Source organism: Oryza sativa, chromosome 8 (genome assembly GCF_034140825.1).
Source record: "Oryza sativa Japonica Group chromosome 8, ASM3414082v1".
Lineage (NCBI taxonomy): Eukaryota > Viridiplantae > Streptophyta > Magnoliopsida > Poales > Poaceae > Oryza > Oryza sativa.
The window spans coordinates 27,763,421-27,786,902 of NC_089042.1; the positions used below are offsets into that span (position 1 = coordinate 27,763,421).

At 48.6% G+C, this 23,482-nt stretch overlaps 3 protein-coding genes and 3 long non-coding RNA genes across 7 annotated transcripts; 3 read left to right on the plus strand and 3 right to left on the minus strand.

Moving 5' to 3' along the window:
- Positions 1-710: 710 nt before the first annotated feature.
- LOC136351315 (uncharacterized) lies at positions 711-1,413 on the minus strand. Its single transcript, XR_010734321.1, has 2 exons — positions 1,104-1,413; positions 711-1,025 (listed from the first exon to the last, which is right to left on the minus strand). It is a non-coding gene; the product is annotated as an uncharacterized lncRNA (long non-coding RNA).
- Positions 1,414-1,858: 445 nt separating this feature from the next.
- Positions 1,859-5,458, plus strand: LOC9268831 (cation/H(+) antiporter 15). Of its 2 annotated transcripts, XM_026027449.2 has the most exons (4): positions 1,859-2,728; positions 2,808-3,821; positions 3,914-4,896; positions 4,997-5,458. In XM_026027449.2, the coding sequence occupies exons 1-4, from the start codon at positions 2,546-2,548 to the stop codon at positions 5,268-5,270; spliced, it is 2,454 nt and encodes an 817-aa protein (XP_025883234.1). In that variant the 5' UTR covers positions 1,859-2,545; the 3' UTR covers positions 5,271-5,458. The 2 variants fall into 2 exon arrangements, with proteins under 2 accessions (XP_025883234.1, XP_025883233.1); XM_026027448.2 differs by having other exon boundaries at positions 1,859-3,821.
- Positions 5,459-5,958: 500 nt separating this feature from the next.
- LOC4346256 (auxin-responsive protein SAUR36-like) lies at positions 5,959-6,918 on the minus strand. The gene has a single exon (XM_015794135.3). The coding sequence runs from the start codon at positions 6,699-6,701 to the stop codon at positions 6,270-6,272; it is 432 nt and encodes a 143-aa protein (XP_015649621.1). The 5' UTR covers positions 6,702-6,918; the 3' UTR covers positions 5,959-6,269.
- A 6,297-nt stretch (positions 6,919-13,215) lies between these two features.
- On the minus strand, positions 13,216-14,543 carry LOC107282012 (uncharacterized). The gene is made up of 2 exons (XR_001548156.3): positions 13,982-14,543; positions 13,216-13,903 (listed from the first exon to the last, which is right to left on the minus strand). It is a non-coding gene; the product is annotated as an uncharacterized lncRNA (long non-coding RNA).
- LOC112939865 (uncharacterized) lies at positions 13,517-14,276 on the plus strand. Its single transcript, XR_003243758.2, has 2 exons — positions 13,517-13,664; positions 13,789-14,276. It is a non-coding gene; the product is annotated as an uncharacterized lncRNA (long non-coding RNA).
- A 3,781-nt stretch (positions 14,544-18,324) lies between the features above and the next one.
- On the plus strand, positions 18,325-23,323 carry LOC4346257 (protein ALTERED PHOSPHATE STARVATION RESPONSE 1). The gene is made up of 4 exons (XM_026027319.2): positions 18,325-19,927; positions 20,029-20,174; positions 20,796-21,019; positions 21,736-23,323. The coding sequence occupies exons 1-4, from the start codon at positions 18,658-18,660 to the stop codon at positions 22,526-22,528; spliced, it is 2,433 nt and encodes an 810-aa protein (XP_025883104.1). The 5' UTR covers positions 18,325-18,657; the 3' UTR covers positions 22,529-23,323.
- Positions 23,324-23,482: the final 159 nt, after the last annotated feature.

Below are 23,482 nucleotides of genomic sequence, written 5' to 3' on the forward strand. Positions count from 1 at the left end.
ATAATACATGCAAAGCAAACTACAGTTGAAAAATGATAATCCAACTTAACATAAGGGAGGAATATGCTAGGTACTTATTGAGTTATTGATTTTTTTTTCTTGTTTCATGAAAAAACACAGCATAAAGAACTTGTTGGACATACTTGACATAGAGTGTGAAAAATCACCCCAAGTCTTACTCTTTTTTATTAACAAAAGAACATATATTAACAAACATGTGATGTGAGACATGATGTACAAATCACTTCTTACATGTTGTGAGACAAATCATGGAAAAATAGCACTGTTGCAAAGTTTGGAACAAATAAAAATAGTGAAATGAACAAAAAATTATTGAATAATACCGCACAAATCATTCTCAAGTAATGGATCAATTCAAGTAGAATCTGTGGGATTTATCTATAACTTAGTGGACAACCTACAGAACTCGAGTCATGACTAAGCAATCAGCTGAGAAAAATGCACCAAAGTGACTTACTCTAAGAAACAAAAGGATCATTCCATTCCTGAACTCAGCTTTTAGCCCAAGATTAGAGTCAATCTAAAGTCCACAAAAATCATGAGCCCGAGAATAATGGATTTTTAGGAAAATACATTCGCTCCTCATAGGGTCAAACTGTTTTCGAACTATATTAGCCGAAGCCGACAATTCATAGCAAAGTATGATAAAAATCTCAATCACACCATCATAGTAAAGTCCACAAAAATCATGAGCCCCAGAATAATGGATTTTTAGGAAAATTCATTCGCTCCTCATAGGGTCAAACTGTTTTCTAACTATATTAGCCGAAGCCGACAATTCATAGCAAAGTATGATAAAAATCTCAATCACACCATCATAGTTGAGAACTCCCATTGCCTAAATATGACATGTAAAATCAGAATGAAATTTGTGCGATGGATCGACTGGGACTCGATGGGGCTCAGATTCAGTAAACTACTCCCTGGCTGGCATTGCTAGCACACAAGTCATAGATCGAGGAATCTCTCTCTCCTAGCTCCGAGTAAGACCTATGACCCCCGGACTGGTTGGATGAAAGAGGGTGTGAGCCCTGGGAACGCGAATGAGGAAGGGAGGGGGGATGGAGGAGGGGGACACGTACTTACACCCGCGAGGCAACGGGTTCCCCTCATCTGCATCCGCCAGGGCCACGGCGAGCGAGCATCGTCGCCGGTGCGGCGGAGCAGACCCCAACTTCCGCGACTCCGACGGCCGCACGGCGATGCACAATTGCACATCGCCGCCTGCGAGGGGCATGCCGCAGCCGCAGCCGCCGCCGCCGCTAGACGGCTAGACGCCCACCTCCCCGCCACGCCCGCCGCCGCCACCGGCCACTGCCCGCCACGCCCGCGAGCCGACGGCGTCCTTGAGAGGAGAGGTCTCGGGAGAGAGGGAGAGGTGGGAGAGAGCATGACGGATGGGCCCACGTCAGGGGTATTTTGGTCGGGAAAAAAATAAAATTGAGCAAAAACTTTCTATTCACAAAAAAGAACTAAAATGGCATTTTGGTAAACACATCTCAATTTAGTGTGACATTACAATGAATCAGTTTGAAGCGATGGCAATCCAGCGAAACCACTCTTTTACGATGGTATAATCCTAAATTTCTCGCCAGGAGAATCGGAGAAGAGCTCCGCGCCCTCGTCCATGCTACGGTGCCGCCGCGGTGGGCGATGAGTAGTATCCCCAATTCCCCATTGGTAATCTTGTCTCAAAGAGGATGAATGGATGTGCCTATGTCTCGCGGTTCATCATCTTCTCCTTAATTTACGCTTGGCTGGGAAGTGGATTTTTGTCCCTCGAGGGGACATCCTCTCATTTTGTGCCTGTCATTAAAAAGCTATCAAAAAATTTTAAAAATTTATCAAGATAGATTAATATATAATATATCTTATTGCAAACATGCGAGTTAAAATTCGACTTATACAATTGGAAAAAAATAAATTTGACCGTGAATTACGCGTTCTATTCATAGTCAAATTTATTGTTTTTTTTCTACTTGTATAAGTTGAATTTGAATTTACATGTTTGTGAAAGCAACATATCTCATATTGATCTATCTTACTAAATTTTTTTAAAAAAATTTGATGATTTTTTAAGTGGCATGTAAAAATGAGGGGATAACCTTGAGGGATGAATGGAGTTTTCACCTTGGTCACTAGCTCACTGCTCAGCCCAACTCCAAGAAGATGGCTCATTGCAATGCAACAGACAACAGTCGCGCGCGGATGGAGCCAGGCGGAGCATGATGCGAAAGCCACCTGCCTATTCCGGGGCGAGGCATCGTCTCCCCGGCCACCGCCACCACGAGACTCATGGCCGTCCCTCCAATTTCTACCTTTTGCATGATGCATCTATCGTGCATGCATGAACACGCGGCCGGCGCAGCTAGCTAGCTAGCACGTAAACACACTGCACACACCTGCAGGAGGCCGGAACTAAGTTTGCCGAGCGATCAAACGGCGAGCCGGCGATCGCCGTAGCCTTCTTCCTCGGCGGCGGTGCGGCCGGCTGCCGATCGGCCGGGGCATATATGCAAGCAAGATGGCAAGATCCTACTACATTTGCTCCCATATCGACCCCCTCGCTCTCTCCCCCATCCCCGGCATCGCCCTCGACACGCTCTTCCTCGTCGCCATCCAGGCCCTCGCCGTCATCCTCGTCTCCAAGTTCTTCCACCTCTTCCTCCGCCGCTACAACCAGCCCAGCGTCATCTCCCAGATCCTCGTACGTAATACTCTCTCGGCTCATTGATCCTCCTAGTACATTTCTTGAATTCATAATCGATCGGATCGTGTGTGTCCAGGCCGGCGTTGTGGTCGGCGGCATGGGGCTCCGCAGCGCCATCGTGCACGTCGACGTGGACAACGTGGAGGACATGTACGGTGGCTACATCTCCGCGGCGCGCATCCTGTACATGTTCCTCGTCGGCCTCGACATGGACATCGCCGCGCTGCGTCACGCCACGCACCGCTGCGTCGCCTTCACCTACGCCACCGTCGCCGCCAGCCTGCTCCTCGCCGCCGTCGTCTCCAGCGGCATGTACGGCAGCATGATGCACTCCCCGGTCAAGACGCCCGAGCTGCTCGCCGCCACCCTCATGCTGGCGCTCACCAACACCTCCTCCATAGCCGTCGCGCGGATCGCCGCCGAGCTCAAGCTCACCGTCACCGAGAACGGCCGCCTCGTCGTCGCCGCCGGGATCGCCACCAACCTCATCTGCATCCTCGGCGACGGCGTCCTGTCGTCCACCACCCGCGCCAAGGGCAAGATCGAGGGCGTCGCCCGCGGCGAGCACCAGATCAGGAAAGGCTTCCTGGCGCTCGCCGTGGCCGCCGGCGCGGTGTGGATGGTGCGCCCCGCCGTGACGCGGATCAACAAGCGCAACGTCGGCCAGCACCACGTCGGCGTCCGCGACCTGGCGGTCATGCTCCTGGCCATCTGGTTCGTCGGCAACATCCCGCAGTTCCTCGGCTTCGACGGCATGCCGACGAGCTTCGCGCTGGGGCTGGCGTTCCCGCGGGAAGGCGCCGCGGCGAGGTCCGTCGCCGACGCGCTCGCGCCGCCGGTGAAGGGCATCATGCTGCCCTTCTACTTCGCGACGATCGGCATGAGGATGAACTTCAACTCCATGTCGGGCGCCATCATCGTGCCCGGCGTGCTCATTACGCTGCTCGGCCTTTTCGGCAAGGCCATTGGCGCCGCCGCCGTCGCCTCCTACCTCAGCATGCCGCTCTCCGACGCGCTCCGCTTCAGCGTCCTCCTCAACATCAAGGGCCACGTCGACACCATGAACATGAAGTTCGCCAAATCAGAAGGGGTAGGTAACCGGTCGAACACTTGATGCGCCATGACAACGTCGGCAATGGAGCAACTCATCGGAATTCCGGATTATTTGTTTGCGCGGCGCAGGTGTGGGCGGAGCAAGCGCTGTACGCGATGATCATCGGCAACTTGATCAGCACCCTCGTCGCCGGTCCGGTGGTGGCGGTGGTGCGGCGGAAGGAGGAGGAGGCGTACAGGACGAGGCACCAGGCCATGGAGTCGTTGGGCGCGGAGCAGGAGCTCCACATGCTCGCCTGCGTGCACAGCGCGCACGCCGCGCCGGGCATGCTCAGCTTGGTGGAGCTCCTGGTGAGCGAGCCGCAGGAGCAGCCCGCCGTCCATGTCCTCCACCTGTTCGACGTCGGCGAAGAGCGCGTCGTCCGGATCCCGTACCACCAGCGAATCCGTGACGACGACGACGGCGGAGGACGAGACGAACGCGGCGGCGGCCGCGACGCCGTCACGCGGATGAACACGATCGTCGACCTCTTCTCCCGCGCCACGGGCATCTGGTTCCGCCAGATCGACGTGGTGTGCCGCGGCGGCGCGGCCCTGGACGACGCCGGCGCCGTCTGCCGCGCGGCGGAGGGCGTCCACGCCCGCCTCCTCCTCGCCCCCTGCCACAAGGAGCAGCGCTACGACGGCAAGATGTGGTGCCGCCTCGGCGGGCGGCGGGAGCTGAACCACGGCGTGCTGTCGCGGGCGCCGTGCACCGTGGGGCTCCTCGTCGACCGCCCCTACCGGAACAGCGGCACCAGCTTCAACGTGCCCAGCAGCGTGGCGGCGGAGGCGGCGGCCACGAGCGGCGGCGGCAGGACGCTCCTCCACCCGTGCAGCGACAGGGCGGTGACGCACGTCGTCGCCGCCGTGTTCTTCGGCGGCGCCGACGACCGCGAGGCCGTGTCGCTCGCCTCCCGCCTCGCCGAGCACCCGTCCATCGGCCTCACGGTGTTCCGCTTCGTGAAGCGCAGCACGTACGACAGCGTCACCTCCGCCAAGGTCGACGAGCTGGACATGGCGTTCCAGGAGGGGGACGTCGACGAGCGCTTCCTGTGGAGGTTCTACGAGAGGTACGCGGCGAGGGCCGGTCTGGCTGAGGACGTCGTGTAACAAAAACTCTATTCTTTTAGTATATTGACGTACAATCATTTTGTGTGTTCGTGAAAAAAGGTACGCGGCGACGGAGATGGCCATGTACGTGGAGAAGGTCGTGGAGAGGCCCGCCGACGTGGAGGAGACGCTGGCCGGGATGGCCGGGATGTTCTCGCTGGTCATCGTCGGCCGGGGAGGGAGGCAGCCGCCGGAGCTCTTGGCCGGGCTGGAACGGTGGGCGGACGCCGGCGGCGAGATGGGCCCCGCGGCGGAGATCCTCGCGTCCAACGACTCGCTGGAGATGGGCTCGGTGCTCGTCATGCAGCAGCACACGGTAGTGATCAAGCAATGACACGCAGACGTCATAAGAATTATTGTTGTAAGATTATTAATAGGTTATTACACACATGACACAACAGCTTGTGTATATTTAGATTTCTGCGACTAGAATTTCTTAGAGCTAACTTTTTTTTTCTTACCATATGTGGACATCTCCAAGATTTTTTAAGTCCAAATTTGATCTAGTGCTAAATTTGACTATCAACAAATGTTAACATCTTGGCTGAGTTCTTTCCCCAACTTTCCTAACTCACATCCCTCGTTTTCCGTGCACATATTTTTTAAACTGTTAAACGATGCGCTTTTTGCAAAACAATTCTATGCGAAAGTTGCTCTAAAAAATTATATTGATCCTTTTTTAAAAAAATAATAAATACTTTATTAATTACATACTAATAGACTATTGCGTTTTTCGTGCAAAAGATATTTGTTCCCAACACACCAAACGAACACAGACTTAGTATTGTTTCATATAGGGAAAGTCCATTCATCTCTCAAGGAGATGTTCTATCGTGTTTACATGTCGCTTAAAATATCATTTTTTTAATAGAAAAGTAAGATAGATTAACATGTGATATACTGATATGTCACTCCATAAACATAGGTGTTCATCCCTCCATAAACATGTCACTCCCGAAACAATTATACTCATTTGGCTAAAGACTTTTAAAACACGACATAAGCTAAACCTTACTGACAAATAACCATAAATAGGGAAGGTATATTAAAAGCTGCGTGTTTTAGTCTGGAAAAGCAAAGATCTTAACACAACACAACTCCATTATTATTCCACTGCATGGAAATTTAGCCTGATCCTCTTTTCTAATCACAATGCTGTGATTATTTTTACATGCTCCATCTGTACACCCGCAGTACCTTGGAAAAACATTGCACAAAAAAACTGTGCTCCAAAGGTACATTTGGGAAAAAAGATGGAAAAAAAGAGGAAGAACAAGCTGAATATCCCTGGAGCTCTTCTTCAGACTTCAGATGCTGTGTGATTCTTCAGACTTCAGATGCTGCATACAGCAAAATGCTGGTGCTGCGCCATCCTGCTTGGGTGGTGGCTGCAGGGCATCACAATGGAACTGAGGAGAGCCTTCTCAACCTCCTCCGAGGCCTCTCTCCCGAGCAAACACATGACATACTCCATCACCGCGGCGTCGCACGGCAGTGTGATCCTACCATCGCTGCTGAACCCAAACTCCTCCTGTGACATCCTCAGGAGCTCCACGAACACCGGCGTGCGGAGGTACGCCAGCGGGATCTCGAACCGCCTCCCGTCGCACGAGTAGACGACGCAGTTGCCCTTCCCGGCGACGGATGAGCTGCAGGATGAGTGGTGGATGATCTCCTTCTCCGATGCCGTCACCCTCTTCCTCCCGATGGCACCCATTCCCTGCCACTTCTTGGAAAGCTGAACTAGCTTCTTGGAGCTGATCATGATTGCTTAATTTTGCTTTGCTTTCCAAGGAAGTGATCAGGGAAAAAAAGAGAGGAAATGTCAGGTTGTTTTTGGTGAATTGGTGATGGTTTGTGTCAATGGCAATGTATTTACAGGGGAGATATGTGATAGGGAGATATGCAACTTAGTTTCAGATTTTTCAGTAGTACCAAACACGAAGTAGCTAGCTGGCAAGGGACAAGGCCATGAACTCCCATGGTGAGATGTTGCAATCCGTGTTACAGGATTTCAATGCCCACGATCATTGTTTCTCCCATGGTGGAGCCATATTTCATTTGCCAGATCTGACATACATTGAACCCAACTACTGGCTTATTATCTCAGATAGTATTAGAGTGGTTCTAAAAGAAATAGTGTAGTTCCTCGCAAAAAAAAAAGTGTAGTTTTATGAAGATTATAGGTTTCATGGCTTATTTTTTGGGAATGTGTATCATTATTGCATTGAGATCAAAGAGGTTCACACATAAAAAACAACACAAAGGAAAAGAACATGTACATGTTTCACAACACAAAGGAAAAGAAGTACATCTTTCATGGTTTCCGACGCTAAATCCTACCACTAACTCACTAAGAGAAATTTGACAAATGGAAGACATTTAAAACCTCCTTGAACGTAGTTAGCGTATAAGTTCAAATTCTGCTAAACATTATGATCATGATATGCTGCTTTTTGTTAACAGTGAAATTTGGTAAGCCCGGAGTAGTCATCGGCTTCGAAGTCTTGAGATTAGCTGATGAGAGTTGTCAAGTCGTCAGTTGTCGGATTCTTGCTATATTCGGTTAAGGAAATTGATATACTAAAGGAAGCTTATCCAGAAGAGACCGAGTTCAAAGAGAATGCGGCATGGCAAGTTATCTATTAATTAGGAATAGTTTGTTAGTTTCCTTTTATCTTTAGGAAAGTGTGTTTAGTGTCCTATAAAGACTTTATCTTTTCCTTTTATCTTTATGAAAGTTTCTTTTTGGTCCAACAAGGACTTGTATCAACCCATGGGTATAAATATGTACACCCGGGGTCTATGTAATCTATCTTCACAATCAATACAATTCGGCGCATCGCCACCTTTTACCTTTTCTACTTTATTTTTATCGTCCGGCGGGACTTGGCACCTGACGCGGGGCTGCATCGGTGTTCGATCTCTGGCTAAGGGGTAAGTCCAATGTTCCACTGGCCTAGGTAGTTGTATCGTTTATGTCGGCGTCGTTCAAGGCTGCATCAGTACATTCAACCTCTTGGATTGCTCTGGTTTAGATGATATATTTGCCTACCTATTTATCATGTCTCTGTTAATCTAGTCTTAGCATATCAATTTAGCTCTATCGGCTGCTTCTCGTTTTAGGGTTTCTGTCGGTATCGGCTAAATCGCGTTGCTAGATTAGATTAGCTTAGACATCTACCACCCTGAAAACTCAGTCAACGGCTTGATTGTCTAGATATTATGTTTTTTTTCATACTTAGTGTTGCATCAGTTAAGTTTGATCTACTAAGTCGTGCTTAGAACCATAATCTCTAGCCTGCTTCTTGATTGCCAATAAGGGTTTCATCGGGGTTTCAGCCGGTGAGTTATCTGGACGTTGCATCGGCTCATAAGGATTGCATATACATATAAGTTGGATTTAGCCGATGACAACAAATGTTTCGCTGTTTAATCTAATCTTGTGGATTTCATGACATCGGACCTCCAGCCGATGTGTGCTTCAACCTTCGGATCGATGCTTATTTATCATATCATTATTTGCCGATTGGTTTATACTGGACTATATTGTTATTTTATTACATCATCATCAGCCGATTGCCTTTATATCATCATCTACATTGGACATATAGCCGATTGCTTAAACCCTATCGCTATCAGCTAGTATCGGCATCGGCTATTATTGGATATCGGCTGGAACTACTCCATCGGCTTGTCAGCCGATCGGCTGTTTTGATCTACTATTTGTAACGCTCCGCTTTTCATGAGTCGTTAAAAACTAACTCGGCAAAATCCTAATTGCGAAAATTTTCGTTCTTTGTGTGCGAGTCTAAGTCGTGCCAAGATCTCATTTCAAATCCCGTTGTTCCCCCTCATCGAAATCAAAAATCCTCCACCTCAAGATTTCCTATCCAAAATTCAAGTCTCCGAAATCAAATTCCGAAAGTCAATCCCTTCCTTTGAATCCTTGCCGAATATTCGCTCCGACTAAAAAAAAATATCCAAGTTTTCGTTTTGAATCTCTTTCTTGACTTCTCCTCGAGTCTCCCTTGATTCCAACCTAAACCATCGAGTTCGAATGTCAAATTTGAATTCAAATCCAAAACCTCAATTCGAATCCACTCCAAATCAGTCTTCTCTGCAAAAGTCTATTTTACCTCCCTCGGGTATTGTGGGCCGTTTTCCCCTTAGCCCACCTCCCTCCCTCAGCCGTTTCACCTCCCTCTTGGTCGTTGGGCCGTTTTTCCCTTTTCCGGCCCATCTTCTCCTCTCGGCCGCTCCTCCTCCTCCCCACACGTGCGCTGCACGCGCCGAGCGAGAGAAGCAGCGCCTCTCTTGTCTCCTTCCTCTCTCTCTCTCTCTCTCTCGTCGAACTCCTCTCCTCGGCGCCGATTCCCGCCGCCGCCGTTTGAATTCGCCGGTCGCCCTTCCCGCGCGCGCGCTCGCCGCCCGGTCGCCGCCGCCATCAGCCCTTGCACCGCCGACGCCACGCGCTGCCGCCTTGCCCCCGCTCCATGCCAAACCGACCACCACCGTCATTGCCGACGTCATCCATGGCCCCCGCCACTCCACGCCACATCGTCCAAGAATGGGAGAAGCAGCTGCTTCCCCTCTCCTCAATATGGCAAAGGACCAACCTCCTTTCCCCCCCTTCTTTTTCCTTTTCCCCGACCACCGCCGGCGTCACCACCTCTGTGTCGCTTGACCGCTCGCGCCACCCGCCTCATCTCCTTGACCGCCCCAAGGTCGGTTCTCTCAAACCGACATCGCCACCTACAAAACCCACACCCCCTCCCATACCTCCCGCTTCCTCTCCTCCATCACACCACTGCCGTCTCGCCGTTCGTCGTCGTTCTCGCCCTCCTCTGCCGTCGTGCGTGTCGGGGAGCTAGCGAGCACGAGGAGTCGACAAGGAGCTCCGCGCCGCCCCATCCTTGCACCTCTCCATCTCTTCTTCCCCGGCCGCGCCCTCTCGGTGCCGCGCCACCCCGCCGACGCGACCGCCTCGCCGCGACTCCATCCGCGCCGTCGACACCGTTTCTCTCGTCGGTGAGCTCCCCACTGAACCCCTTTTCCCTTGTCGCACGCCGCGCCGCGCCCGCCACCGTTCGTCACATCTCGCCGCGCGCCCTTGCTCTGTCCTGGTCGTCGCTCGCCGTCGCCGGCCTCTCTCGGCGTCGCCCGTGCCCTCTCGACCGGTGGAATGAGCTCGCGACCTCGCGTAGATGCTCCAACTTCAACGAATCGAACCCCCGTTGCCCCGGTGAAGTTTTCCCCCTTTGCTCGCCGCCGACGATCGCCGTCGAAATCCGCCGCCGTCGGCTCCCCTCTTGTCAATCCCTCTTGCCACCACGCTCTCGGGGATCCCCTTGATCTCCCCCTTGTTGCCTCATGGCCGCCGGCCTCCCCTCTCGCTCTCGCGCCGTGCCGCCCCTTCCGCCACCGCTTAGCGCCGCCGCCTGTGCGTCGCCGGTGACCTTCGGGTCCCGCGTCACCGTGTGCGCGTCGCAACCCCTTTTCCACGACAGCTGACCCTGAGACCGCGCGCCCTTCGCTCTTTCCACGCGCGGCCACATCGGCGTGTCGGCGAGATTGGCCACCGCCGTCGGCCGCCGTCGTTCTTCCCCCGGCTAATCCGCTCCGTTGAATCGATTCCCCTTGGCCTCCTCTCTCTTCCGGTGCTAACCCCCCAATCCACCTCGCCGCCGTTCGCCGGTTCGCGTCGCTCATCGCTAGCCATCGGATCAGCCTGCCCGGCCTCCTCTGCCTCCCCATCCGACGTGGCTTCCACGTGGACGCCACCTCAACCCCGGGCCAGCTTGACCGAGTCAAGCCGGCGCCCAGTCAGCCCCCCTCCTCCCTCTCCCCGCTCGTGGGCTTGGCCCGTCAACCATCCCCCCTTCTCGGCCTAGGGGAAAATGAAAAGTCTACTTTTACTCCCTCTGTCCAAGCCCAGTGCCCACACACATGAACAAAAGTCCACTTAATCCCCCCCCATGTACAGTACACCCTTGGCCCCGCACGTCAGTGACTGTCAATAATATTCTTGAGAATATTATTTCCATAAATTTCGACAAAACATTTCCTTGTCCAGAAAATCCATTTAGACCTCCAAAATTCATATCCCTCGATCCGTAGCTCCGATCGCCTCCGTTCCACTTCCAGTAATTCCGTAAAATTGAGATCTATTTAATGGCACTACTAATTAGTCTAAATAGGATCTTTATTTTGGTCCTTTGTTTAGGTTTTCGATTGTTTGCGTATAGTTGCGGTTATCGGATTTTCGTCGATCGCGGGTTTTCTCGAAGATTCGTGAAGCTTCGTGAAGACCTTGAGCAAGGCAAGTCACCCTTTGATCAATTGCCCCTATAATTGAAAAGTCATTATTATTTTGTTTGCAACTTGCATTATTAGAATCACACACTTAACTTGCTTGGCCTCGGTTTGCGTGCCAAACCGACGGACCTACCCAGTAGTCGCACTAATTTCCGTAGGTCATACTACCCTGATTCCTTGTCGCTCCACCCTTGTGGTACCTCGGTAATCGTGCCCTCTGAGCGCGTATACCAAATATCCCACATACACCGTTGTTTGTCGAAAACTTGGGAAATAGGTTTGTGAAGCCTTCAAAACCCGACATGTGGTGTCGGTGTGTTTGAAAATAAAATGAATTGTGAAAACTCGCGATGCGGGGGTTGTGCCTGTGTGGCACTGTCCCGTATTCGCATATAAGGACCGATTCCTGTGGGAAACTCATCGAACATAATCAAAGTGCAACCACAAGGTGGAATGGGACACCCTGGCTAAGTAACTAGTCGGTTCAGGGAAACCTCGCATGCCAATAGTTGGGAACGCCGGGGCGGGGTCGGACAAACCGGGTTCCTGGTAATGCAAGAACGAGAAGCTTGCTGAATTACCGATCGAGGTGGTTGGAGTTTGATTTGTGAACGCCTAAAATGGCCTATATTTATGTGAGGATTTGATCCTTCTATGTGGCATGAGGTATCCCTGGGTCGGCTTGGGAAAGGCTTTGTTGCGAACCTCCGATACCGACGGGTGTTCGGAATAAGTTCGTATCTTGTGGGTAAAGTGTACCCCTCTGCAGAGGATTAACTAACTGTTCGAACAGCCGTGCCCATGGTCATGGGCGGATGTGAGGTGGTTCTCGTTGCGTAGATTTGTTTGCATGTGCTTTGTGAAAAGTTGTTGTGGTGTGGGAATCGTAACCAGAATCAGCCTATGTGGCAGATGGATGACCTGAGTGGTCAAGAAACGAATCTGTGTGATTCGGGATGTCTATGGGCATCATAGTCTAGGCTTCCCGAGTGGAAGCGGATTGTTGTGCTGCTGGGCAGCTGGACTCTGGGAGTCCGAGAAAATGAAAAAGGCTCTGGGAGCCGATTAATCAAGTGGAATGGCTCTGGGAGCCGAGAAGTAATGATCTGACCCGGGAGGTCGGTACATTACCAAATGAGCTGTTGAAAAACATCTCTGAAAGTCGAATCGAGACGCAAGTCTCTTTTCGGCCCAAACTTAGAAAGAAATAAATCACTTAGTGATTTCAAAATGTCTTCAAATAAAAGATTTGCAAAACAACATTGCCTCTCTTCCAAGCTTGCATTAAACACCTAAATTCCCGTGACTTGCTGAGTACGAAAGTACTCACCCTTGCTCTATATAAATATATATAGTTCCTCCGCCCTGAAGTTGAAGATGAGGTGAAGTGAAGATTAGGGTTTCGTCCTGGTTCCCAGCCGTCGCCTGTGGTGTTGGGTGTTAGACCGTTGGTTCCGCTGCTGCTGTTGTTGTTGGTGTTCGCCTCGTCCGTGTCGTCGGTTGTATTCTCGGGCTGTCTGAGCTGCAACCTAAGTTAAGGTAAATAAGTCCTCTATTTATTTTAAGGATTTGCAATGATTCATATTTGTCACCGTGGGTACCAGCACTATGTCCTGGGACTGGTACCGAGATCGCGGTTTCGTAGGAAGCGGTTTGCGCCGTTTTTCCTACGACATGCCCCCTATCAGGTGCCGTTGTGCGGCGGTGCCGGATTGGGGTGTGACACTATTTGCATATCTTTTCAATTGCAGGATCAAACTGACTGGCACGCCCGCATCTCATTAATCTTTAGACCTGCACAGGAGTTAAGCAGATCTCCCAGGCCGGTGTATTCGATTTTTTTCGTCAACACTGTTCATTCAAAAAGAGAGAGAGAGCTTTATTTCTACGTACGGACTGAAGCTGCCTCCAAGTCAAGTCGTTGCATGTGTTCCTTGGATCTGATTTGGATCATGGCCATCTTTAAAAGAAAATATATCAACTTTTCACTTTCCAGAGGATATCCATTAGTGCTTTGAATAGATGAGCAACAAATTGGTCCATGACATGCACGCACTCATCAATGACACTAGTTGGTGCGAGCAGCAGGGTCATGAATCTGGTAGTGCAATGTTGGCTACAATGGAGGCAACAGTTGGTGCATTGGGGTCCTCTTGTGGAGACCATAGTACTGAACTGGTTTCAGATGATTGGGTACGTACAGCAGCAGTGGTTCAGTGTAGGATAGAAGCATATGCAGAGGCATTTACTTCAAGCTCCAGCATCTGTCAACACAAGAAACACACCGAAACATCAGATGGAGAGCCACATCAAGTGAGATTTCTTAGGATGCTTCGTGTGTCCTTCCTTATCTGATCATTAGGGGTTGGTTGAGGAAGACTTGACTAGCATTACAAGCAACTTGCATATGGTATGTGCTCCATATTTCTACGATGATGTGATATCATCAGATGTGGCATCCATATGTTCTCCATTTTACATGCCTTTCTGAACTCTTGCGCATTTCTGGTTTCTGAACTCGCAATGTGCTGCAGGTTGCACTTCTGTAAAGAGTTGTTCCAAGAACTACACTGAAGAGTTCTTTGCTATACCTCGCTGTGTTTTCTTGTCAATTACAATTGCAAAGCAATCCATAAAAAAAGACCAATCCTGCAAGGGAAAGGAGTGAGGTTGTGAGCTGTTTGATCAATGATCATGCAAGTGATGCAACTGTATACTGGTCCGTACCGTACTGTGGATAATAAAGAGATCGACACGAGGACAGCATGTAGCTTCCTAGCTTGCTTGTTAACTTCAATGGCGTAGGAAGAGATCGATGGGTGATAGGCTAGCCGCAGATCTTTTCGCCCACATCAAATTTGATTAGGGTTAGGAAGGTGTTGGTTGGTTGGCTTCGATTTGAACAACTTCCTCGACAAATTCTTATCGCCAATGTACCTTGTGGTCCAATCCATCTGCACTGCAGCATCTCACATGCATCCTCCAGAAAATGGCGTTCCTCTGTAAATCTCACGGAGAAGCAGTTCGATCCGACACGCATGGCGGCGGAGGGGATGGGAGGGGAGGGCGTCGAGGAAAGCTTGCCTGGTCAAGCTGGAGCGGATGCGGATCTCCTCCCCCTCCTCCGCCGCCTGACCGCCTCCTTCCCCATGCAGACGGGTGGGCGCGGCTCATCGCCATTGCCGCTCTCTGCCTCGGCGTTGGCGGTGGCACCCGCCGCCGCCGCCGTAGTCGCCGTCGATCTGGAGGCGACGAGGTCTGTGTCTGCTTCTGCTTCTGGTTTCTCTGCAAGCAGCCCACACGGTGTGGGCCTAGGCCCATCCGAGTTAACAGCTCATTTGTAAGGCCCAAATACAGCTCAGATCAGGCCCAGAGGCCGGAGCCCGCTTGTTGGGCCTGAATGTCTAAATGAGCCGTATTGAAGTTGAGGTTTCTTTTCTGATTTTTTTTTTCAAAAGGCAACTTGTCATTTGGATATCTCAGCATGGTCACTTATCTGAATACTCTGTGCAGAGATTAATTAGAAGGATTTCTTTTTTTCCCCTAAGAGGAAGTTAATCTCTGCAACTTTGTTACTGTATAGTTATGGTTGCTACCTATATGTTGTGGAAATTTTCAGATTTTAAGCAAAAGGTTCTCTTTGAATAAAGCTTGTTTCTGTAACTCATGATTCTGTTGCTAGAAACAGCGTGTACGATGAATATGGTAGTGTCGATAGACGATAGGACTACGGATTACTGATGTCACGAGAGAAAATATAATAGTGGGCTGTAAGAACGCTTAATGCTGAGGTGGATGAGAGATGAAAAGTAAGATGTAAACTTACAGTCGGCTTAGGCATAGGAAAAAAAAATCTGTAAGACGGATAAGTGGACCATATATTTATAGTGAAGAGCTAACCACTATATGAGTCAGCTGAGATAAGCTATAATGATTTATACAGTAAGCAGTTGCCTGTATTATTAGCTTTGCTAGGAGGTAGCGATACATACAAATAATTACTCCACATGAGGTGACAACCTTTAAACAACTAAAGAAAAGAAAAGACAGTACTCCTGTATAGTGGTTAATTAGTACTCCTACACTAGCTTAGCTCTGGCTAACCCCTAAGGGCCCCTTTGAATCGCAGGGTAGAAAAAACGGAGGAATAGGAAAAACATAGGATTCTGACAGGAATTGAAGTGTAAAACAGAGGATTGCAAAACACAGGAAAAACACAAAAATGGTCGTTTGATTGGAGCGCAGGAAAAACGCAGGAATCGGATGAGAGAGATAGACTCAAAGGAAATTTTCCAAGAGGTTGGAGCTCTTGCTAAATTTCCTCCAAAATCTACATACAATGTGTCATTCCATAGGAATTTCATAGGATTTGGAAAGTTTCAATCCTTTGAATCAAAGGGCCAAATAGGAAAATTTCCTATAGGATTTGAATCCTATGAAATTCCTACATAAATCCTTTGATTCAAAGGGGCCCTAAACTTTTATTTACAGGAGTTGTTATTATCTCCAAAAGGCTAATAACAGCAAAGCAGCTCGATGCAAATAGGCGTGAGCTTTTCCTTTGTGCATCGCCATGAAAGGAAGAAACCAGTCAAATCACCATATACTCTACTCCTGGCAAAGCACATTGGTGTCTGTCTCGGCCTTTGTCCTTGGACTGGACTCAGTCCATGGAAAGACGAGAAAGATAGCAGCAGTACGAGCAATCTCAGCAGTCGCCACAAAGTCATCTAGAGCTGATCATGATCATGATGCAGTGGGACACCAGTCTATCCAGATTTCGAAATCTCGAATTGCGCCTCTCTGAATCTCTCTGAATAATCTTTTTTCCTCACCAGATCGAGTACGGGACCAAAGTCCGAATCAAGAACGTGTTCTGCATGGACAATCATACAAGGTTTGATTTTCTTGGTCGGCATGCAGTGGCCAATTGGGCACATTGGCTGCCAGTGCATTTGCTACGCGACGTTTGTTAAACTGTAGGCGAATTCAGATTCACGTTTCTTATCGTCGCGCGCGTAGTTGGATTGATTATATAGAGTCGTCGACCTCGGTGGCGCGTCTGCGTCTCCGGTAGTCATGATCAAAATGCATATTCGTGGAGAAGATGTGGCGCAAGACGGCGACGACGAGCATCTCATCTCTCCAACGACCCAACCGTCGTCGTGCCGGAGGAGAGAGGGTCTACGTATACGACGACGTGAGCACGACGGAGTTCAGCTCCGGATGCTTCACGTCCGGCCATGCATGTTATCTCGCCGGCGGCGTGGGAGGAGACCACGAGCCGACGACGACAGCGACCAGCTGATCCACCCGCTGTTCAAGCGCAGCTGGACCTCGGCGTCCGGGACTTCGAGAGCGGGACGTTGCATTGCACCATCGATCCTTGGCGACGTGTGGTGGCATCTCCACCATCCTTGGCTGGGTTCGCCGCCTCCACTTTGGTTTGCACCGTCTCAAATTTTAAGATGAAATTGCTACCAGATCATTGTGCACAACTTAACCAGTAGAATATAAATATAAATATATGACACTATCTACCTTTAACGTGCGACTTTTACAACTATTTTTTCTATTAAAAATATAATAACAATACTATTAAACAAAATTATAATATTTTAAAATTACTTTCAAAGAAATACCTAACAATATGATTTTTATATTTTTAAACTAAATATCTTGAGAGCTACTAACAAGTCAGAGCTTTAATAATGGATAAGCCAATAATATTATTTGAAGTTTTTTTTAAAAAAAACTGGTGACTAATCTTTAAGCAATTCCCTATATTAAATAGGGAGGTAATATATAATCATATTCACTTAAGATGGAAACAATTCTAAACCCTTGAGAGGACATCCCTCTTTATTTACATACTATTCAAATTTCTATAAAAAATCAATAAGATATATTAATATACGATAGATCATTCCTCAAATATACATGATCAAATTTAATTTATACACGTTTAAATAAAATGTAAATTTACGTTAACTAAGTATATAGTTTAATTTTTTTTTCGTTGAAACTTGTATAAGTTAAATTATTTTAACTTATATATTTGTGAAATGTTATATATCACATATATTTATGTATCTTCTTAATTCTTTCTTATATTTTTTTCATAATTATTTGAATAACATGTAAATAACAAAATCTACTCTTATCTAATATTAAAAGTTGGTTGGTGAGAGCCATTTATAACGCCATTCCTCATCTGCTGAGAGTGCCGTTGCTGCTAGTGAAACGGCGAGAAAGTTGGTAGCTCCATCAATTCAATGACGAATGTAATCTTGACTACAACGAGTAGTATAGCAAGAAGAAGATGATGAAAGAAAAAGGTTGAACGAACAATAGAAAGCCAAACTATAGTTATGGGATATTTTTTTAAAAAAACTAGAGTTATGGGTGGAAGCAATAATGGATACCAGCAAGAACAAAAACACCTGCCACCGGCATAGTGCCAAGCTTAGCCCAGCCAGCTACTACAAGCTTTGTTTCTTTCTGGTGCGATTGTGGTCGTCACGTACCCCACACACGTCACATGTGCAACCCCATGTCCTACCCTTTTCAAGTCCAGTGGGGGTCGAGCGAGCCAGACCATGCATGCATGCATATGCATGGCCTGCCTCCCGTGCGCCGCCCGCGTGACGAAGCATGCACACAACATGAGGTGGAGTCGCAGAGGCCGCGTCGCGTCGCGTCGTGACGTCGTCCCCACCACCGGAGCAAAGCAAAGCCGAATAAGGGGGGTGTTTTAATGCAGGGTATAAAGTTTTAGCGTATCACGTAGCATATTATATAAGTTATCATATGGGTGTTCAGGCACTAAAAAAACTAATTATAGAATCCGATAGTAAACCGTGAGATGAATTTTTTTCTAATATATTGACGTGCAATCCTTTTGCACGTTCGTGGAAAAAATCGTGAGATGAATTTATTAAGCCTAATTAGCACATTGTTAAATTATGGAGCAATTAAGATTAAAAGATTCGTCTTGCAAATTAATCATGTAATTAGTTTTTTTTTATATATTTAATACTTTGTTCAAATGATAGGTGTAAAATTTTTGTACGTGAACTCAACAGGGCCTAACGCAGCCTTTTTCACCGCCGCCCACGTACGGCTGTCCCCCCCGCTTTTGCTCATCTCCGCTCGCCGCCGGCAACCGCCAACCCGCGCTGTCCAGTCCGTGACGTTTTCACCGTGCGCCGGCCCGCTCGACTCGAGGACGAAGCCGAAAAGCGCGAAGATTCTCGCGTCGCCATCGCCCATCGCCCATCGCCACTGTACGTGCTGCTCCCTTGCTTAAGATCTCTCATCTGCACTGCACTGCATGCGTCCAGTGTCGCCGCCGCGCCGTTAAAACTTTCTACCGCTGCTGCTGCGCCCGCCGCGCGCCGACCATGGGGTGCGGCCAGTCCAAGACTGACGGGGGCGGGGGCGGGGGCGGCGCGGCTGTGGCGCTGTGCCGGGACCGCGCCGCGCTGCTGGCCGACGCCATCCGCCACCGCTACGCGCTCGCCGACGCCCACCGCGCCTACGCCGCCTCGCTGCGGGACGCCGCCGCCGCGCTGCACGACTTCCTCCGCGGCGTCCAGGCGCTGCCGCCGCCGTCGTCGTCCGACGTCGACCACGCCGCGCCGCTGCGCCTCCCCGACCTGAGGAAGGGGGACCACTCGCTCCCCGCCGCCGTGGTTCCCCTCCCCGTCGACGCGGTGGTCATCAAACAGGTTGACGACGACGGCGGCGGCCACATACATTTCCCCTCCGACGACGACGACGACGAGGGCGGTTCTGATGGTAGTGGTGGCCACATCCATTTCCCGTCCGACGACGACGACGACGCTGAGCCGCCTCCCCCACGCCCCGCCGCGGCTCCGGCGCCGCACGCCGCCACGCTATACACCTACGCTCCGCCGTACGGCTACGGCCCCGGCGCCGGGCAGTATGAATACGGCGTCGACATGGGCGGCTACGGCCAGAGCTTCTTCAGCATCAGCTACGCCCGGAGCCAGCCGCCGCCGCCGTCGTCCGTTGTGTCCTACGAGCACCGCCCCCAAACGGTCAATGCGACTGTTCACTACTACCCGGGGGACGGCGCCGCCGGGCCACCGCTTCCCGGCTCCTACTACGGCAGCGCCGCGCCGCCGCCATCGCCGCCGCGGGTGTCCGCCTGGGACTTCTTCAACCCGTTCGAGTCATTCGAGAGCTACTACCACCAGGACCAGCCATCTCCTGCTCCACCGGCCTACACGCCAAGCCGGAGCTCCAATGGCGCGCGGGAGGAAGATGACAATGGCATCCCCGAGGTGGAGCACGACGAGGTCGACAAGGTTGACAACCACCAGGATGCCAATGGCATGCCATTGCCGGCGAAGGATGTCAGTGAGGAGCAGCACAGGAAGTCCAAGTCCTCGGAGGCCAGCAGTAGTACCAGCAGCAGCATGATCAGTGATCTCCATGTAGTTCAGAAGAGTGTGATTGAAGAACAGCTGCGGCATTCGGATGCCGCGGGGCCTCCCGCGATCCCCAGGAAGGTTTACAATGACGATGTCGAGGTGGTGGAGGAGATCAGATCACAATTCGAGCATGCCGCAAAGTCCGCATTCGATGTATCCAAGGTGCTTGAGGTTGGGAAGATGCCTTACTACCAGAAGAGTTCAGGATTAAAAGGTTTATTATGATGCATTCCTTGCTTTCCTGTCTAAACTTCCAATCTTTTTTGCCATTCAATGAGACAAGTGGAAATTTTCATAACCAAATTGCTGTTGCAGTATCCTCGATGATGATTTGTGGGCTATCTTCGGTGGGGGAGGAGTTCCTGCAATTTGAGGAGGACAAGGCTATGGAATGTGGTAACCTTTCTTCAACATTGCAGAAGCTGTACATGTGGGAGAAAAAGCTTCTTGAGGAAGTCAAGGTTCTGATCGCGCTCTACAATTTTGAATTTCTAGCTGAATGATTTTAATCCTTCATGGGTGTACTTCTTTCTCCCCTTTAGATGTCTGTTTTGAACATTCAGTTCAGGAAAGCAAAGCTGACTGTTTGCTGTTATTAACTTGTTTTTAGCTGCCTAATATTGTCAAAGTATATTCAGTTCGAATATTTTGAGTAACAAACTGTATTTACATAATGAACTTGGATATAACTATTTCTTGTCAAATATGCACATTTCTCCTTTTCGGAAACTTGTCGTGTAGTTAATTATAGATGATTAGGAGTTTGCACTACAAATAAGTGCAATCTGATAGTTTTAATGCCACTGAAATTGTTTGCCGCATCCCTTATCTGCATTCGTTGTCATAATGACATGTGGGATCCAACTCTGCATATCAGTATTCCCAAGAAATGATTATGCCTTACAGTTTTACTCTGTAGAGGGCTTTATGTTTCTTGTGCTTTGTCTTTACCATTCCTTTCCCTTGCTTTGGCATGTCATCCCATTATTGTTTTACTTTTATAGGCTTGTTAAAGAAGACTTGATTTCTTCTTTTATTATGTTCAGTGTTGGGTTATACTCAAGCAACTTTGTTTATCACAGACTGAGGAGAAGATGAGGGTGCTGTATAACCAAAAGCGTGAGGAGCTGAAAGTTTTGTATGGAAGGGGTGCCGAAGCACACAAGCTTGAGGCAACTGAAACTCATATCAGGAAGCTATCAACAAAGATAAGCATTGCCATTCAGATTGTCAATACTATCTCAAAAAACATCAATAATCTGAGAGATGACGAACTATGGCCGCAAACATGTGAACTGATTCAAGGGTATGCGATATGCATCTCTTTACATGAAATTCCACATGAGTTGTACTACTACTACTACTAATGCATATTTTGCATACACAATGCACATACACATACATTTTTATGACTTTTTCATTGAATGGAGTAGATCAGGGTAGGCAGTATGGACAAATTTAGAATTTGGTTCGCAAGAAGGCAAGAATTTAGCATTCTTAAGTACACATTTAGACACAACTGTTAGTATGTGAAATATTTGGCATTTCAGGCATTTAGTGATTACTGGTGAGCAGGGTTTCCCATACCACCGGGGCCGGGGTTACCGCGCCCCGGCGGTAAGCACGGTTACCGCGCGGTTACCGTGGTAACCGTGAAAAACCGTGCAAAATTTATCAAAAATTCAAATTATTTTTAAAATTTATTTGAATTTAAGGAGGTTACCGCGGTATTTATTACCATACCCCCGCAGTAAGCCCGGTAACCGCGCGGTTACCGGCGGTAACATAAACCCTGCTGGTGAGCATTAACAGAATGCATTGTTACATTTTCTCCTCACTTTATGGTGTACTGGCACTGCCATGTGATTATTAGTTTCGATTATTATGACTTTCTACATGCTGTCAGTACAAATTCGAAATGCTTCTTAAATCTTAACGGGTGTTGTTATTCAACTTTAAGTTGTCACCTTGGATTACTTTGTTATTTGCATGCTAACTTGGACATACACAATGGATTTTCAGGTTAATGCAAATGTGGCATGCCATGTCAAAATGCCATCAGATCCAATGCCACGCCATATCCCAAGCTAGAAACTTGGACTCTAAGCTAGATTCTGCAAGGTTCAGTGAAGCTCACATGGACTTAATCAAGCGGCTAGAGCTTCAGTTACTGGAGTTGATTTCTAGTTTTGCTACATGGGTCAATGCTCAAAAGAGCTTTGTTGGCACTTTAAATGAGTGGCTCAAGAGGGGAATTGACTATGTGCCCGAAGTTACCGATGACGGGACTCCCCCCTTTTCTCCAGGACGCTTAGGAGCGCCCCCCATTTTCATCATCTGTAATAATTGGGCAATCGGCACGGGAAGAATATCGGAGAAGGAAGTAGTAGACAAAATGCAGGCTTTTGCCTCAAGTGTCCTGCACCTCTGGGAGAAGCACAGGTTAGAATGGAGGCAAGGTATGATGGCTAACAAAGATATGGACAGGGACCTTAGAGTGATGGAGAGGGATGAACTCTCAATGCGCAAGGCTCTCGATGCGCAAAGCAAGAAGCTTGTGCTTGTTTCCAATCAGAGTGGCGTGTCGTTATCTGCGCAGGTGGTTCACGATAGTGGTCCAACTGCTGAAGTTGGTTTGCAATCTTGTATGAATAAGGTCTTTGAAGCAATGGAGAGCTTCACTGCCGCTTGTGCGAATGCATACAGTGATCTCCATCTTCGCTCTGAAGAAGAGAAGACTCGACTCGGCCAAAACAATGGCAGAGTTCCTAGCTTCATTTCAGACTTAGCTGGTAAGTACATAGCAAGTAACTGACCTTGGAGGTTTGGATGAACAGCAACAGTGTGCAGAGCCATCACAGATTCTCAATTCCAGTCTCACAACCGATGTGCCTTGCTTTTGCTTGGTTTGGGCCCTCTGCCAAGTTTCAGGGTCATCCTTAGGCCTGCAGCAACTGATGTGAGATCTGTGTTGGCCTGCATTCTCAGGGTTGAATGATCTTCTTTTGTGGTCATAATCATACTGGAGAAAACTACTGTCCTGTAAAGAAGTTAATCACCAATTCACCACAATGTTATTGACAAAGGGGCACAAAGCATCAGACTATCAGAGATACAAAACAATGGACATTATCTATAAAAGAAAGAGACTGAGCAATGGAAGATTCTGACAAAGAAACAGAGATCAAGATATTTCTTCTTAGAGGCCCTATAATTGCTTGTAGAAATTCTCTATCAAGAATCAAGGCAGTGTTTAAGGAGGTTGGTACTGTGGATGAATCTTAGCTGATACTCGATAATGAGATAATTTTTTTAGATAATGGATATCACTCCTGCCTCTACATCGATAATGAGACATGTTTGATGCTCTGTTTGGAGTCTCTACTCGATAATTCCCACCGAAGCATTTGGGAATTGGGAGCCTCAGCATGACAGCATTTTAGGCAGACATGGCCCTGATACTGCAACTCTTCAATCTCCTAATTTGATTGGCTGTCGAAAAAAAGTCTCTCTCTGTGTTTATCTGTATACACATGATATGATTCATTTGTACCTGTGACACTGTAACTTTGTACAGCGAGTGTAACTTGAGTTGAGCCTTTTTCTTTCATCTCTTAACCTGTCTCAGTATGCACTGTTCTTGAATCTGGTTGCCAAGCTGTTCTTGAAAGTGACAACCAGATCAGTACATATGAAACATGATGTTGAAGTTTTTTTCTAAATTTTTTTTGAACCTTCTTAATTTTAAAAATAAAATCTCGCAAAACCT